At 37.9% G+C, this 18,160-nt stretch overlaps 3 protein-coding genes across 3 annotated transcripts; 2 read left to right on the top strand and 1 right to left on the bottom strand.

Annotated features, from left to right (window-relative positions):
• Window positions 1–204: 204 nt before the first annotated feature.
• MONOS_1258 (putative insulin-degrading enzyme) lies at window positions 205–6,169 on the top strand. The gene is made up of 4 exons (XM_067865212.1): window positions 205–900; window positions 993–3,576; window positions 3,722–4,580; window positions 4,720–6,169. The coding sequence occupies exons 1-4, from the start codon at window positions 261–263 to the stop codon at window positions 5,506–5,508; spliced, it is 4,872 nt and encodes a 1,623-aa protein (XP_067735726.1). The 5' UTR covers window positions 205–260; the 3' UTR covers window positions 5,509–6,169.
• A 447-nt stretch (window positions 6,170–6,616) lies between these two features.
• Window positions 6,617–9,863, bottom strand: MONOS_1257 (Autophagy related 4K). Its single transcript, XM_067865201.1, has 3 exons — window positions 9,620–9,863; window positions 9,232–9,572; window positions 6,617–9,172 (listed from the first exon to the last, which is right to left on the bottom strand). The coding sequence occupies exons 1-3, from the start codon at window positions 9,840–9,842 to the stop codon at window positions 7,031–7,033; spliced, it is 2,706 nt and encodes a 901-aa protein (XP_067735725.1). The 5' UTR covers window positions 9,843–9,863; the 3' UTR covers window positions 6,617–7,030.
• An 842-nt stretch (window positions 9,864–10,705) lies between these two features.
• Window positions 10,706–18,091, top strand: MONOS_1256 (uncharacterized protein; the record flags this gene model as incomplete). The annotated part of the gene is made up of 5 exons (XM_067865190.1): window positions 10,706–11,048; window positions 11,112–11,216; window positions 11,298–11,385; window positions 11,545–15,524; window positions 15,972–18,091. 5 exons carry the CDS (start codon window positions 10,706–10,708, stop codon window positions 18,089–18,091), a joined length of 6,636 nt encoding a protein of 2,211 aa, XP_067735724.1.
• Between the last annotated feature and the right edge of the window lie 69 nt (window positions 18,092–18,160).

Below are 18,160 nucleotides of genomic sequence, written 5' to 3'. Positions count from 1 at the left end.
AACCAAAATAATAAAAATTAAAATTATTGAATTAAGAAATATATTCGAAAATATTGGGTAGAAAAAAATTGCATAACCAAAAAATTTTGTCCTGTTTAGAAATCAAAAGAAAAGTGAAGTTAAGTGAAGAGAAAAGAGAAAAGAAAGAAAGAAAAAGCAAATTATTTGAAATTGTTAACAACAGAATACAAGTGTCACATAATTTTTTTAAATTATATTTTCCTTTTTTTTCATAAATAAGTTGACAATACAGACGCAAAATGTTTTGTGAAAAAAAAATTATTATACCTTTTAATGACCCCAAAAAGTACAGATTGATTGGACTTGAAAATGGATTGAAAATCATTATTGTTTCTTGGAAAGAAACTGACACTTCTGCATGCCATCTAACTATTTCAACAGGATCGATTAATGATCCTCGTGAATTGATGGGGCTTAGTCATTATCTTGAGCACATGCTGTTTTTGGGCACTGAAAAGTACCCGCAAGAAGATGAATTCTCTTCTTTTTTATCTGCGCATTTTGGGAATTATAATGCATCAACCGGACCACTTGAAACAGAATTTTACTTCAGCATCAACTCAAACTATTTCGAAGATGCGCTCGACAGATTTTCTCAATTTTTCATTTCACCTTTGTTCAATGAGAGCTGTGCAGAAAGGGAATTGAGTTCAGTTGACTCTGAGCATCAGACAAACATGAACAGTTCAAACAGGAAAATGTTGGAAGTTTTGAAATCTTTTGCAAAGGACGATCACTATCTGCATAGATTCAAAGCTGGAAATAAAATAACGCTGATTCCAGATGGAACATCTATAATGCAGACTCGTGAAGCCTTAATCTCGTTATTCAATCAACAATTTGTTGGGGAAAATATGTATTTGGCACTTGTTGATAAAGGTATCACCAAAAAGTTTTTTAAAATTTCTTTAAAATGTTTTGCGATTTTCACTGTTCTTTTGTATTGATTGATGAATTATTATCGCTTTAAGAGCCTCTGGACTCGCTGGAGATGATGTGCAGAAAGTATTTTTCCAAAATTCGCAGTGGAGATCCGCAGACATTGAGCGAACGCTTTTGCCCAGCGGAGATTCGAGAGCCAATGGAAGTCTTCGATAAGGTGCTGCATGATGCATGCATCGAGCTGTCAGATGCATACAATAGCAAAGCAAAAGAAGAAGAGAAAAAAGAGAGATTAAAAGTGTTGCGCAAAAAATACGAATCTCTCGGAGAATTGAGCGAGAGTGGAGTACTTCTTCTGTATCCACATTCAGCTTCCTCTTCAACAGTCGAAGAAATCGATGAAAGTGGAATAAAAAAAATTCATCTTCCATCGCTTCCTCTTTCACCGCAGCGTGCTTTTCCCGCTGCTGTGCTCCGTTCGCATTGTCTTCACATTCTTCTCACAGACAAAGAGAGCATTCAGTTTCGAATCCTTTTTGCACTTCCGCCAGTTGAGCATCTGCAGAAGCTGAACACAACCATCCGCTGTCTGGAGTCACTCCTGCGGAGCGAGAGCGAAGGCTCGCTGGCTGCGCTTCTGCTGCGGCGCGGGTGGGTCATTTCACTCGACTTCTCACTGCTCGACTGCAGCCCCGACATCGACATCTGCGGCTTCTTCATCACGCTGACGAAGGAAGGAGCTGCCCACGCCGAGGAGGTGTACGGGCTGTGCCTGGACTACGTGGAGATGCTGCGGGAGACGCCTTCCCCGTTCCCGCTGCATGTGCATACAGACTACCGCGACTCGATGTATGCAGAGGTTGCAATGACGTTGTCGTCATCGCCGCTCTCTGAGGCCGAATCGCTGAGCTCTGCGCTGGTTGACATGCCGCCGGAGCTTCTGCTGCTTGAGAATGCAGCGATGCCTGTGTTTGACGAGAGCTGTGTGAGAGAGATGCTCCAGCTGCTCAACGAAGAGAATTCCATTGCGTTGCTGCTGATGAAGGATGAGGTGCTGGGGCAATGGTTGAAGGACAGGAAGGAGAAAGGAATAGAAATTACGCCTAATAAATCAAAGGGTGAAAAGGCAAAGGCTTGTGAAGTGAAAGAAGAGAAAGAAATTTCTGTAGATATCAAACAGGAGAAGGATCAAAAAGAGCAATTGAAAGAAACTGCTTCAACTGAAACTGAAACCGAAACTGATGATTCATCTTCGTCATCATCATCATCATCTTCTTCTTCTTCTGTCATTACTGCATATACTGACTCTGAAAAACAACTTCTGAATTCATTACCTGAAGACATCAGAACATACATCACACCAGCGTTTGTGTCGCTGCTTTCTTTGCCCGATTTCTGTGAAGTTATTCCACCGCTGCTGAAGTTTGAGAAGTATTATCACACCATCCACTTCGAAATCCCCTTTGAAGCAGACACGAGGAAGAAAAGGGAGGAGAAGCAGAAAGCTGCACATCAATCTGATACGCTTGCTTCTTCTTCTCCTTCCTCCTCTTCTTCTTCCACTTCATCTGAGCAATATCCTTTTTCCTTCATTAAACCAAACAGATATTTGTCTCATGATTTTTCTCTCATTCCTTTTCCAAACTGGACAGAAGCACACAAAGCTGGTGCAGTAGAAACAAACATTTTAACATTACCACAAAATAGCACATCACCAAATTCTTCTTCTTCTTCTTCTGCTGCTGCTGCTTCTGCTTCTTCAGCTTCTTCAACTGCCATTTCTCTACAAAATCTATGCAGCCATTTCCATCCACTTCAAAAGCGCATCAGATTTTCTGTGAAGACAGCAGACGAAGTGCTTGCAGAGATGAGGCGAAAAGGGCGATCGAACGCAGAATGGACGCTTCCAAGGAAATTCGCACTGACCAAAGCGCATTTCGATAACTGCACCATCATATTGGATTCGGTGAAGGTGCACAGAAGCACAGACGAGGAGCTGTGGCTGGTGCTGGACGAAGACAAAGAAGAGGAAAAAGAAAAAGACAAAGACAAAGAAAAAGAAAAAGAAAAAGAAGAGAGCGATGATAATGTCGTTGTTGTTGAAGACAAGAATAAAAAGGCTATTGAAAAAAAGAAAGAAGAGGAGGAAAGTGAGTCTCAATCCAAAGAGAAGGATGAGAAAGAGAAGATAGCAAATACAACAACCCCAACAGAAAGCGAATCAATCGAAGTGAATCAAACAAGTGCTGCTGAACCCATCACTGAAAAGGGGAATCGTTTTGACCAGATGTCTCCCTTTGCAGGATATCCCCCGAGAAAATGCCTTTCTTTGAGCCTTCCGGTATGCATCTACGACACTCCTTCGCTGAAAGTGTGGCACAAGCCGTGTGCGCTGCACCGTGTGCTGCGAATAGGGGCGAAGTTCGAATTTTGCATTCCCGTGAGTCTTCGTCGAGGTACGAAAAGAAGCTGGTGCAGTGCGCTTCTGACTTCGCTGGTGAGCAAAGTAATGAACGAGCAGAGCTACGAGCTGGAGGATGCGGAGATGTGTGCCAACCTCTCAAGCTCAAAAAATGGACTCGATCTGGTTGTTTTGGGTAATTCGCAAAGGATTGATGAATATGTACGTCTTGCATTCAGACATCTCTTTAACCACAAGCCGTCTCTGAAATTGTATGTGTTTCTCTGTCTTTTTCTCGTTTTTATAAATTTATTTATTTATTTATTTTTGCAATTTGTTATGAATGCAATTTCATTTTTAACTTTTGATAATTATATATATTTTTTTGGATAATGTTTTTTTTTTAAATGGTAACAGGTTTAACATTGTCAAAGATGAGTATCAAAAGATTCTTCAATCAGACATCATCAAAAGTCCTGAACGCATCGGCAAAGATTTAGTTAGTATGTGCTTGTATCCGGACTCCTTCTCTGCATCACACGATTTACAGGTCGTCCAAGAGCTTACATTTGAGGACTTCTGCGAGTGGGAAACTAGGCTGTGGCAAGAACTCACCGTTGAATGCATAGTGCTCGGGAACATAACAGAGCACAATGCAGTCCATTTGGCGCAGTTGGCAAATCCGCTTTTGTACAGAAATGACCTCCTGAAAAAAGTGGGTGGGGATGTTGTTTCTGAACCACACATCGAGCCATCGCAATTGATGTTGGAAAATTCTCACAATTCCATCAGCAGTCCAACGAACGGAGGTGCATTTTATGTCAGTCAATCATCGTCAATTGAGGAGTTACCAAAGAATTCAACAACAGCCAATGGTCTAATAAAAACTCCGCTGTCTCATGTTCCTTTTCCTCCTCCTTTGTCTGTCAGCCACATTCCATGCCCTGTCAGTGCTTTGCTCCCTGATGGCCATGTGTTCATCATCGACCGTGTGCATCCGCTTCCTTCGATGAGGAACTCTTCAGTGATGGTGTACATTCAGTTGTCGCAACAGTTTAACATCAGAGATTTGATTGCGGTGGAGCTCTTTTTCATCTTTTTGGAATCGGCGTTGTTTGATCGCTTAAGGACAAAAGAGCAGCTGGGATATATTGTCGATTTCAATTTATCGAGAGATTCAGGAGGGGTGTTGTATTTCTATGCATATGTGGTGGGCGATGCTTATGACCCTCTTCACATGCATAGCAGATTAGATGCTCATTTGGAAGATGTTATTGTTTGCTCATTTACTTCTTGGATTATCATTCAATTTGGTTCTTATTTTTTTCAATTAAATTTCTGAATTGATTGCTTGTTTGGGCACATTCTTCTTTTTGATTTCTTCTTCTTCTTTTTTTTTTTTCCTTATCTACCAGTTGGAATTATTTACTGTTTCGCCAGAAGAGTTTGCAACTGCAAAGAAAAGCTATCTTTCGACTTTGAAGCAGTCGTTCCACTCATCAGCTCAAGAAATGAGATATAGCATGCGGATGGTTTCATCTGGGTCTGCTTATTCTCCGAACGCTCAATATAAAATAGTATGTGCCGAATCGATGAACATGCAGGAGATGGCGTGGCGTGTCACAAAGATGTGGAAAGGAGATATGAACAGAAGAGAGATGGATGAATGGAAAAGAAAGATCAAAGCAAAAAGAATTAAGAAATTCACGGAAAAAGCTGGCATTAAAGAGGATGCGACAAAAGATGCTCCTGAGGATGTAGCTGGTGTGAAATCAGAAAATCAAAGTGTTTCAGCGGAAACAGAAGGAAAGGATGAAAAGGAGGTGGAAAAAGCAGCAATAGAAGCAGCAGACATTTGCGAGTCTGATGAAGAAGAAAAAAGAGCCTTTGCAAATTATGGATCATATTCGAAAGGAAGGCGGATTTATGCTCGTGTCTTTGCAAGCAGGTTTGCTTCTCTTATGAAGCAGCTCCCACGCGAAGTCAAGTTGGAGCAAACAGAGTCAACGAATGCAGAAGGTAATGCAACCGCATCGCCTGTTTCCTCTCCTTCTTCTGCATCTCCAAATCAGTTGCTTGCGTTAACGCCTCAAGAAACACTGAATGTGCGCTTTCCTGGCTTGCCACTCCCAGTTATATTTATTGATGATGAAAAACAGTTTTTCAACAGTTGCGAGTGTACACAGAATAGCAATTACTGGTAAGAAGAATTTGGATTTTCAAAAAAAAGCTTTCTTTCTTTCTTTTTTTTTTAATGAATTTATAAAATGATTTCGAATTTGCTTCATTTGAATGGTACTTTTTGAAAGAATTATTTTTTCTTTCATATTTTCTGTGGAAAGGAAAGGGAAGTTATTTATGATTCAATATTCAATATTTGAATAAAAGAATGAATGTTTTTATTCAGTTGAATTGATCGAGTTGTACTCATTTGTTTCCTTGTTTTGTTTATAAATGTTAATTATTAAAAAAGGTTATAATCATTCACTGGTTATTTTGAAAGAATCAACGTTTTTATTGGAATTTTTCTATATTGGCACTTTTTTTGTTTTTATTTATCAATCTCTGAAAGATACGTAACAGATTGCAGCACTTATGTAAGCATTTTTAACTTGTTTGGCGCTTATTATTACCGATATACAATATTGTATTTGCTTGTTGCTAACTGAGAACTTGAGATTTTTTATTTTTTTTTAAAAAAGTTGCTTTTTCAAAGCAACAAAGATTTTCTCAAATTCTGTAATGAAGTTTCAAGTTCCACAACGTTAATGCGTTTATATTTATCATCTCTAATTTTGCATACACTTTTGAACATGAAATTTTTTTCATTTCATTATTTAAACAACAAGAAACCAAATTTTTAAATTTTTTCTTGTGAATGCAACATTTTGTTGAAATGAAAATTAGATTCAAAAGCATTCATACGAAATGAAAAATGAACAGTTCAAATCGGATATTATCGCATCACGTTTTGCACAACTTTTTGTGTCAATATCCAATTGTGATAATGCACTTTAACACTTTGCATTGAATAGATGAATTTTCATTCATCACAATTTTAATTCGATTTCAAAATTTTCACCTCTTTTGTGATACAAAAAAAAAAAAAAAAAAAAAAAAAAGAAAAAAAGAAAAACTGAAAAAAGAGAGAGATAGAGAGGGAGAATGAGCAAGCGAGAGAGAGGATGAGAGTGAGAAATGAAAATAGACTTCAGCAAAAGTGTTGACGAAACCAAAACAACGCAAATGTTTGCTCTTTTTCATAGATAAGCTTTAAACTTTTTGAAAAACGCCTTCAAATCTTTGAAAGAATTTATTTCTTTGATATTCTTTAATTGTTCCACTAAATCTAAAAGGATGAACAAACTTTTTTCGAAATGTACACAAAAGAAATTGCAAAATTTATTCATAAACACAAAAAGAAAAAGAGATATTTGAAAGGTTATGGAATAAAGCGAAATGTCGATAATGCACAGAGTCTAAAAATGCATTAATCTTTTATGTCATATAAAAGTGTCTCTCTATTTCCCAACAATTGAAAAGATAGAATAAACAGATAAAACAAAAAATCAGTCCAGACAGATTGCCTATAAAGCTAAAAACAAGACCAAAAATTACATAAAAAAACATTTTTTTTTTGAACCTCCAAACAAAATGTTATTGAATGCAAATAACAGAATACATAAGTCTTCGACTGTGTTTTAATTAATCTAAATCTCAAAAGAATTATGTGAGTTCAATAATATCGAACGAATCTTCTCCAGCATCATCATCTTCATCGTCTTCGCAGCCATCCAAATACGGTGCAGCAGCAAACGAAGAAGGCTGTCCTGTTATCTCAAAATGGTATGAATCTTTCGAATCATCGCCTCCAAGCTCAGAAGCATGGCTCATATCACCTTCAGCCCCCGAACGAATTGCTCCTTCATTCTCAGCATTTTTGCCATCAAGCCGTGCTCTGCTTCTTTTTTGACTGTCATCTCCATCATCAGACATTTCCTCATCACTGGGCACAGAATCGATCAATTGCCCTTGAATATCTTGTGATAATCCTTCAGACAGCGAAGGAGCCTTCCTCTTACAGCACTTCTCTTGATCTGCCCCGCCAACTTTGTTCTTGTTTGGCCTTTTCCCTTCTTTCACTTTGATTCTTTGCTCAAACGAGTCGTCAGCAGACTCCTTTCCCTCAAAAAAGATGAAAGGCGGAATATCTTCATCTGGGTCCAGGCTTTCGTCGGTGACCGAATCGTTTTCTAAGCTTTCGTCGTCTGCTTCTTGGCTCTCCTCCACTTGCCCTTGTCCTTTCTCTTTCTCTTTCTCTCTCCTTTTCTCTCTCTCCAGCTTCTTCGCCATTCTCCTCTTCTCTCTTCTTTCTCTCGCCTCTTTCTTTCGGATCGCCGACTGCACAGTGAAGATAAACTCGACCTGCTTCTTCAGCTCGAACAGCTCTTCATCCGATTTTATCAGGAAGCCCAGGCACATCGACGGATCCATCGCTTTGATAGGCATCGAGTGGATGGCTGAGGGAGACGGTGGATGGAAGGAATTGGCAGCTAAGCATTTAGACGATGAGTGAGGATACGCAGTATTCCCTGAAGAAGGTGATGATGCTGTCGAAGAAGTGGAAGAAGTGGAAGAAGAAGAAGTTGACTGAATGTTTGCTGATGGTGAGTTTGGTGAAGATGAATTGCATGATGGATCAGATGGTGATGATGGTGACATTGACTTTGATAATGGTGAGGTTGGAAGGGAAGCTGATGATGGAGAAGTTGAAGAGAGAGAAGAAGGAGAAGAAGGAGAAGGAGCTGAAGTGATTATCGGAGAAACAGCATCAAAATTCTTGATTTTGTTCTCTTTCTCTCTCTCTTTCTCCCAAAATTCATCGTGTTCCACCCGAATCATCTTCACCTCCTCTGCTTCTCTGGTGACGTGGGGGTCAAGATAGAGCACGCTTTCCGTTCCTCTTTTCCTCTGCCTCTCTCTCTTGTCGTCTTTCTCCTTCTCACACACACACCCAAAGAAGAAGTGAGCTGACGAAGGATGTCCACCAGCAATGCCACAGAACGACGGGAGTTGGAACAGCGCTGACAAGATCCGTGTGTAATGCAAAGGAATCTTTGTGAGGCCGAGGCGAGTTGGGAAGAGGATAAGGACTGCGCGTGAAGGTGACTCTGTTGTTGATGCTGCTGATGATACTGATGCTGATGCTGCCATGGGACCGGAGGATGTGGGGAGAGAAGAAGAGCGGGAGACGGAGCCGAAGGAATATGGCGCTGATGAAGATAGCTTTTCTGAAGAAGCAGAATGCGAAGAAATGAAAGAAGTGGGAGTCGAAGAAGGAGACTGCTGCTGGCTTGGGCTCTGCTGTGGAGAAGATAATTCTGAAGAAACGTCACTTTCTGTTGTATTTTCATTTTTTATTTCATTTTCCATTTCAGTTTTTGATGAATCAGAAATTTCAGTTTCTTGTTTTGTTTCTTGTTTTTCATTCACTTCTTTGGATCCTTCTTGTTCAGAGGGTCGTGGAGATAACGTAACGGAAGATGGGGTCGTTGTGTTAGAAGCTGCCTGTGAAGGCGAAAGCTCTGGAAATTTTAATTTTTGGCAGTCGATTCTGGAATCTGATGGATCTGACGATGATGGCTCACTTTCTTTTTTATTTGTTTCTTGCTTTTCTTTTTCACTTAATTTTTGCAGAATCTTCTTTTTCTTTTCTTCTTCCATTTTCCTATGTTTTTCCTCACGGCTTTGAATCGAACACATACAACCAATTATTGGGCAAGAAGGGCAGGAAGGAGTTGTGAAACGGCTATCTGGAAACTTTTCAGGCTGTTGAAGAGGAGAATGAAGGAGCCTTAAGACATCGGACTGTACAAAGGGAAAACAAATAAATTTAGAAGACTTGCAAAAAAATTGAAAAAGCAAACAATGTAAATTGTATTGAATCCTGCAGGAGGAATGTATACTGCCATTCCTAGTTGAGGACCTACATGTCTTGTAATAATACTCTTGTAGACATTTGCAATAGTTCCGGGTGCAAACCACTGTCCCTGAGCTTTTCCGTAATTTTCTCCGAGTTCCATTAAATGTTGAATTGAAAAAGGATGCTGATAGCGAGTGCCAGGCTTCATTTCATCAGAAAAAAGAGAAGCTAGCCAAACGCATCTTGGACAAAAAGGAAAAAAATTTGGATTGAAGCTAAAATTTCGTCCAAGCAAATGCCTTTGAATGGCTTCAGCCACAAGCATAGAACCTGAACGTATCATACCTGAAAAAAGAATCCTTTCTAAAATGCATAATTAAAATAAGTCAAACATCCAAATCCTGCATCAGATGTAAATCCTCGTGATGTTGGCATAAAATTTCTTCGAAAAGTTATATATGGCCTTGTCAAAGCGTCAGGAACAAAATTTTCTTCAGTATGATGGTTCTTTCCAAGTAAGGAAACAACTCCTAAATCTGTGTAGTGATGTTGCGTAATATATCCCCATGTTTTCCTTATTGGAGTTTTGACATATTCATCCAGTAAATTTGCCATTGACAAGCGAATGCAAAAAAATGGTTGTACCATACTTATTTTTGAGATATTTACCAATTTATAAACTTTTGTCATTTTTGTAATAATTTCATAAAAAAATTTATAAGACAATCATTATAAATCTTTCGAAAATGAAATAAAAGGTAGATCAAATTATGAGTTAATATTTTGTTCAAGAGAAATAAGAAATGCTTTTCCTTATTTTTGTGATTTGCAGCTTATACTGTTTATTTGATTCTTTTCAAAAATTAAACAACAGAATTTCTTCTTGCTCTTATGCATCATATACGTCATTAAATGAAGATGAGCGCCAATTCGAACGATTAAAAATGAATTCACTCCGTTCAACGCAGTTCAATATATTACCCACTTTGTTGTCGACATCTTTAAAAAATGGTCATTCAGCATTCAAATTATCAAATTCATCAACAACATTGTCTTATATATCGATTTGTCGCAGTGAACACTGCAGTATTGCTTATATCTGCTTGATGTCTTCACTCAATATTATTTGTTGTTCTCTTACTGATTGTTGCTCGAATGCAATTCCTTTTTATTTGGCAGGAGGCAATATTTTAATGGAAAATATTTCTTTTTCTTCAATAAAAAAGCTATCACAATCACCAGCTCTTGTTTCAATTATTCCTGAAGAAAGACATCGTGAGTTATTTAACACAGTTAGTTTAGCACAGTCGTTATTTTCATCTGTAATTGTTTCATCATTTCCATTCGTTTGTGTGGGTCTTGCAACTCATATGGATGTATCAAATAGCATATTTTCAAACATCACTTCAACTTCCTCTTGCAATGATCAAAGAACCAATGAAAAATGTTTGAATACACAAATAAGTGGAATTGAGATGATGAAATGCCACAATCCGTTTCAAGGATTGATCATATCTCCTGCATCTGTTGCATTCACATGCATTAATTCATCCTTTTCTTCATGCGCTTCAAATTATTCTATAAGAGATACTTTTGATTCTGGAGATACTTCATTTAATGACAGCTATTTTTCTGTTGACGGCATTGGCGATGGAGGAGCCCTCTATTGTACGGGGACAGCTTCTCTAAATGTAGCCCGTTGTGTGTTTGACAAATGCAACTCTACTGCTGATGGTGGATCAATTAGAATGCTTTCAAGAGGAACGTTTATTAGTGAACGAAGTTCTTTTCAGAATGGTAAAGCTCAGAAAGAGGCAGGAGGTGTAAGCATGTGGAATGTTATTTTCAGCAAAATTTATGCGTCAAATTTTTCCTGTAATCAAGCAGATGGCAAAGGGCATATGGTCATAAGTAATGTAACAAGCGGATATCATGTGTTAGATTCAAATATTTATGAAAATGGATCGACAACTCGTGAATACACAGGATGTATCCACATTTGGGTTCTTTTTGCTTCACTAACTATCTCTAGTGTAATCTTCAGATATAATTATGCAAATACTTTTGCAGGTTGTATCATGTTCGCAGAGTTAGCTGAAGACTTTTCACCATCAGTGCAGTTATCCTATTGCTCTTTCCATAATAATACGGCACAAAAGTATGGAGGAAATGACATTCATATATGTAACAGGCAAATATGGAATTTATTGAATTCTGACAATTTTACGGAATGTTTCTCTTTATCCGACAAGCCAAGAGTTTTGCGCTGTAAAGATGAAAAAGACTATGAATGTTTGACATACGAATCTTTTGATAGTTGGATTCCAGATATATCAACAAATTATCAGATAAAAGCAAATTATTTGAATGGAATTAACTGTGACGACTGTGGCTTTTCTCCGAATTGTCAAACATTGAAGTATTCTTTGACCAGGAATACTTTGAGCACAAACAAGACAATTATTGCTGACACATGTGAATTCTATGAAGATACAATTGCTGTTGGCACGACATCAATTGCAATCTCTGGATTGTCAAGGAACGAAACAGTGATAAGATCATCGAACGGATCTGGGTATGTCTTTACAGTGGAATCAGGATCAATAGCAATTGCTGATTGCAACCTGAAACACTTTGAAGGAGGAGAAGTTGTACTTTACAGTTTCCTTTTGATGAATGGAAACGGCAATATTGTTTTAAACCGATGCGACGTTACATGTATAAATGAGCAGAATGTGATTCACACAAGTATTTTTGATCTTAATGGAGGGGAATGCGTATTTGAAGATGTGAAAATTACATCAATAAGATTATATGACTCTTGCATAATTAGAAATTCTTTAGGAAACGGGGTCTGGAAGTTGGAACTTAAGGAGTCAAACATTAGCAGAGTTTCTCGTTCGAAGAGAAATGGTTCACTGATAAGTGGGGTTGCAAATACTGGGGGATCAATTATTTTCTCAAATTGTTTTATTGAGGATTGCTCATGCGAAGATGGATGTGGAGGTGGGTTAAACGTGCGTGTTGAGAATGAAGGATATTTTGAAATTAATAGTCCATATAGCGGCAGAACTTTTTTGAATTGCGCTGCACAAAATGGGCAGAACTTGGGAAAGGGATACGGAGGAGGGTTGTTTCTATTTTTGTCGGATGACAGTTGCGCCTTTGCTTTAAAAAGCATATCATTTCAGCAATGTGTAGCGGAAAAAGGAAAAAACTTGTTTGTTGATGCAAACATCTTAAAAAATGTTGTGAATAATCAAACGTTCAACTTCTCAATGGATTTGAATGATCAGCTTGCTTTTTCTGGTTTGGAAAGATCAGTTAGCAATGAATTTACGATACCTCTTGTTTGCTTCTATCGTGAGTTTGCAGGCTCCGCTTTTGTTAATGGAAGCGAGGGAATGGATTTTAGCGCTTGTGGGTTTGCCGATTTTCCTTGTGAAACAATTGAAAGAGCAGTTGATCTCCATTTCGTTGGGATTAAAAGAGTGATAGTTTTAAGTTCTGCTTTTTCATTTGATCACGAGATGGAATTTAACGGAAAGGAATACGAAATCGGAAAAAACGATACCCCTGTTGCCATCCACGTCAATGCATCTTCTCCAAAAGAAAATAATGGACTACTTTCATTATTTCTTTCAACAAGCTTTAAAGGAATTTCTTTCATTCTTCCTTCTTCTTTAAATGGAAGGACCTCATTTATAATTTCTTCTCTTTCTTTATCTGAATCAAAAACAGAATTTAGTGTCTGTTCGTTTTTGTTATCATCAACAGAAGATTCTTCAACATCTCTTCCTTATTCTCTTTTATCTTCAAACGGCGGATCTGTTACATTGACTGAAGTGTCTGTTTTGGACCTATCATTTTTGAGCTGCTCGGCTTTTGCATTTCATTATGGAACAATCGACATTTCTAAAATGGTTCTTAATGGTTCATCTACAACAGCCTCAACAGGATTGCTGTATGCAACAGAAGTCAATCTTTTCTCATTCAGTAATACTTTGATGACATTCCCAACCTCTCATCGCTTCGAATTGATTCATATAGATAATAAAAGTTCTTCTTTGCTGGAAAATAACACTTTTATGAATATTTGGAGAGATAATGATGATGGAAGCGTGATGAATATTGAAATTGGAAATGGAAATGTTACAGAGCTGAAAAATTGTTCATTCGAAAATTGCGTTTGTTCTGGTTCTCTGAAGAAAGGAGGTGCAATTAAAAGTTGTGTTGAAGAAGGAGGGAGTATCATCATTCATAATTGTAGTGTAAGTGAGTGTCGCGTTCCAAGTGAAGATGGATTTGGAGGAGGATTTTATTTATCATTTGTATCTTCTTCGATTGTTTATTTAATGAAAGATATAATATTTGATAAAAATACAGCAAATCTTGGAGATGATGTTTATCTTGTAATACCTTCACCAGAAATATCAATTACATCTGAAAAATGGGAAGGAACAACAAAGAGCATTGAACACAAAGAAAAACTGTGGCTAATGGATTCGACACCTGATCGTTCATTGAGCGCGTCTCTTATTTGCTTTTTGTTAAAGCCAGTGGATGAAACAATCTATATTGATAACAATGGCATCGATTATGAGCGCTGCGGATGGGAAGCTGTTCCTTGCGAAAGTGTTCAATATAGTATTGATTCTTTTGTGAATCAATTGCAAAACATCATTATTCAAAACAGCACAAAACTTGAAACGAACATTCTCATGGGAACAACATTTCTACAACTTTTAGGGAAAATAGAAGACACAGAAATTATTACAAATGAGCATGGAAAACTAAATGTTTGCGGAACTAGCACAGAGATAGTGTCAAAAATAGAGAAATTAATGTTCACTGTTAATTTTTCTTTATCAGACGAATTCAGCCTGATTCAAGTGCAAACTGGAAAACTTATTGTAGCCAAATGTGTTTTTGGGAAGAAATCAGCAACCTCATCCAGCCGTTGGAATAGATGGGTGTGCAATATTGAAGGAGGAGAAGTGCAAATGGAATCAAGTTGGATTGGATGGGCATCATTTGTTTCAACTTGTGGTATTTTGCACATTGAGAGCACAGGTGTAGCTTCTTTGAATGATGTGCATATTATTTCTGTTGAAGGGAGCACTGATGGCATTATCACTGTTGAAGAAGAAGCAAATGCTTTGCTAAGATGTTGCCAAATGGAAAGGATCACTCTAAAACAGGGAAGCCTTATTTCTCAAAGAAAGAAAAATTTAGGTAAATATAATAACGAAAATAATCGAATTGATATTGAAGACTGTTCTCTAAAGGAGATCTTTCAGAAGGAATTACTTGAAGATATCAATCCGAGTATTCTAAGAAACGAGTTCGGCGCAATTGGGCAATCTATTTTTGTAAATAATACAAATTTCACAAGTTGTGAAAGCGAAAATTCTTTGAAGGGAGGGGTGTTGTTTGTTGAATATAATGAAGGGATGAATGTGAAGATTTCCAACTCAATATTTTTGTTGTGCAAAGCACCAAAAGGGAAAGGGGGAACAACCTACCTTAATTGCAGTGGTGAAGGAGATTTGTCATTTGAATTCATCAATGATGCATTCCATCTGAACGACGCTGCTGTTGGAAGAGACATTTTTGTCTTTTGCACAAATCTCGATAGGCAAATTAACGAAACTCAATTTAAATTTAATCTCGATCAATCGGTGTATAACAGGTCGAACGCAATATATGGAAGAGACAGTTTGATGAGTGCCGATGACGAAGATCGAAATCTCATCGATCTTGTTGCGAGCTACAGAAGCGATACAATCTTCGTTGGAGATGAATCAAGTGGAGGAACAAGTCTAAAGATGTGTGGCAGCGTCAACTCGCCTTGTTTGACAGTAAATCGCGGATTAGATCATCTTGACAAATCATTCAACAGTCGAATTGTGATTAGAGAAAATGGGCTTATTGACGCTGAATGTAAATTGGAAGATCTTCAGATTAGAAGTGTATCAAAGCAACAAGCTTCTCTTCAATTTTCTTCTGGAATTGAGAAATCTAGGGAATATATTGTGTGTTGTGATGGAATAGTTGAAATAGAAAACCAGTTATTCTCTTTCAATACATCATTTTTGAGTGATCATCAGATCTTGTTTCTTCTTAAATCTGGTGAGACAACTTTTATTTCCTGTTCATTCGAAAGCAAGGCTGAACCTTCAGCATTGACCGTAACTCTGCCATTTTCTCTGGCATCGATCAGCTTGTCTCATTCGGTTTTTGATTCATGCTCAGTGCAGTGTCTTAACTTTCAGAAACCACTTTTGGAATGTGGAGGTTTGGGAAGCATGGACATACGAAGTTTTGATTGCTTCAATTGTTCACTTGGCTCCTCTCTAATTAACGATAAAGAAAGTTCGGGGTTGAATGTTTCAAGATTAAATCTTAATAATGTGAACTGTTCGTTTTCATTAATTAAGTTGAACAAAGCTACCAGCAATGCAACTTTTGAATGGGTGAACGCAAAAAATATTGAAATTAACAATGGATGCATAATTTTTGCGTGTGATGAACATATTGAAGATAACGCAGAAACGCATTTAATAAAGCTTTCACTTTCTTCTTTCTCCAACATTACAAACAAGAATGATGGTTCAAGTGCTATATCTGTTAGTTCATCGAAGATATGCGTCTTTTTACAAAACAACAGTTTCCAGAATTGCACCTCATCTGGTATTAAAGGCCAATCTGTATCTTTATGTAATTGCACCGATACAATACTAGATTCGTGTCTGTTTGATGGATATACTTTAAAAGAAAAAGCAAATCTCTACGAAGCGCTTAATGGCATTGATGAGATTTGCGATTGGAATGGATCTTTGCTTTCTTCGGATAATTGCACACTAATTATTCACGATTTAGAAATTGAGAATTCATCCAATGGAGGGCTTCAAGTTAGTGGAGGAAATGTGATGATCGAGATGGGAATGTTCACTAACAACAATCCGTCTGTGGAAAATTATCCATCTGTGAGAAGAAATATTCACTGCTCTGACAATGCGCAACTGAATGTGAAAAGTTTAAAAGGTGGTGATGGAATATTGCCAAACACATCACTTTGGATGTTGAATGAAAGGTGCATCTTTGAAGGAATTGTTTCAGAGAGGGATTCATTATTTTTCATTCCTGTTCTGGAAAGCGTGGAAGCAAAAGAAGAGGCAAATCGAATGAAATTGACATTCAAAGGATTGCTTCTTGTTCCGTGTAATCTGTCATTTTCAGTTGTAAAGAGGAAAGGTGAAGAGAAAGAGATTGAAAATTATGATTTTGATTCAAATGGATACTTGTCAGAAAGAGAAGTTGAAGGGAGTGTGGCAAAAGATCTTATCAGCAGTTGTGGAAATGAAATAGAAGTGAGTGTTCAAATTCTATTTGGTAATTCATATTCTCCTTCATCAACACAGTCATTCATTTTGAAGAACAAAAGTGTATCTGAACCAAAAGAAGATGAAAGAATATCTGAAGTGGGAAACAAAGAAAGATCAATGTGGCCAATTGTTGTTGTTGTAATGGCGATTGTGCTTTTGATTGTTCTTATTGTTTCAATAATATTCATTGTTCGATGGAGAAAACAAAAGAGAAGAACAAAAGAATTGGAAGAGATTGTGAATGATAACATAAAGAAGGATCCGAAAGCATTTGAAATGGTTACGATGGAAATGTCTCCGGAGGAGCAATGGAGAAAAGCAGAGAGAGAGGCAGAGAAAAGAAATGAAGAGAAAATGCAGAAGAGGAGGATGTGTGGAAAGAAGATGGAACACTCAGAATCATCACAGTATCTGCTAGCAGAGTGTGGGTCAACTGAAAATATCCTTTTGCAAGACTCAGACAAGATCCCAGAATGGATACTGGAGAAGGTTGACGAGAAGGGAGAAGATGATATTTCAAGGGAGCGGACTCCATCTCCATCCATCTCATCCACCTCAACTGTTTCGACCACGGACACAGACACAACATTTGTTAGAACGGAGAGTTTATGTCCAACCACCTCATCAATGTCGAATCTGGTGGATGCTATGGCATGTTCGTCTCCTCATGAGAAGCTGATTGTGGATTTGAGGGATTCGCTTTTCATGTTGCTTCATGGAAGGAATGAAAAGAAGGAAATGCGGATTGGAACGCAAGAGGAAAGAGAAGTGACAGCCGCTCAGGTATTGTTCTGGGTGGCGAATGGGGCGCTCCACTCATTTGACGATGAAGAAGTTCTTCAATCGTTGGACAATTTGAGCCCTCTCATTGTTCTGTTTTCTGAACACATGGTCATTGCAATTGCTTTTCATTCAGATTGCTCGGAGGATGATTCTGATTCTGATTCATCGTCAATCTCGTCCTCTACCATCGTCACATCGTCTTCTAGTTATTCAACAAGTAAGAATGGCAGAAATTCACCACTGCCATCATCCGCCTTTGAGGATGATGAAGACAACAAGAAAGAATGCTTGAGATGGAAGGCACCCGAACTGCTAAATGGAGATAAGAAACATGCGACAAAGAAAACTGTTGTATTTTCAATTGGGATGATGTTGTGGGAATGCTTAACGCTTCAGATCCCGTTTGGAGAGTATGAGCCAACAATTGCTGGACAGAAGATTCTGAATGGAGAGCGACCAAACTTTGAAAGCGTGGAAGAGTCAATATTCGAAAAGCTGATAAAGAATTGTGTTTCGGGAAGTGCTAAAGTTCGGTTTGCTCTTTCTGAGCTGAAAAAGGAGTTCATTCAATATTTCCCTCATAATGCAGCTATGCTGACAATGTCTGATGCTGTCGATTACAATGTTTCATATGTGAATCGTTCGAACAACCAAATAAAGCAGGAGGCTGGAAGTGACACAAGTGAATTTTAGCGCTGCATTTATGAAGAGGCGTTGATTGTTTACTTTTTTTTTTTATCTTTTCTTTGTGCTAATAATTCA

This window comes from Monocercomonoides exilis, assembly GCF_001643675.1.
Source record: "Monocercomonoides exilis strain PA203 chromosome Unknown scaffold2-2631571, whole genome shotgun sequence".
NCBI lineage: Eukaryota > Preaxostyla > Oxymonadida > Polymastigidae > Monocercomonoides > Monocercomonoides exilis.
This window is presented reverse-complemented; position numbering and strand designations above follow the sequence as displayed.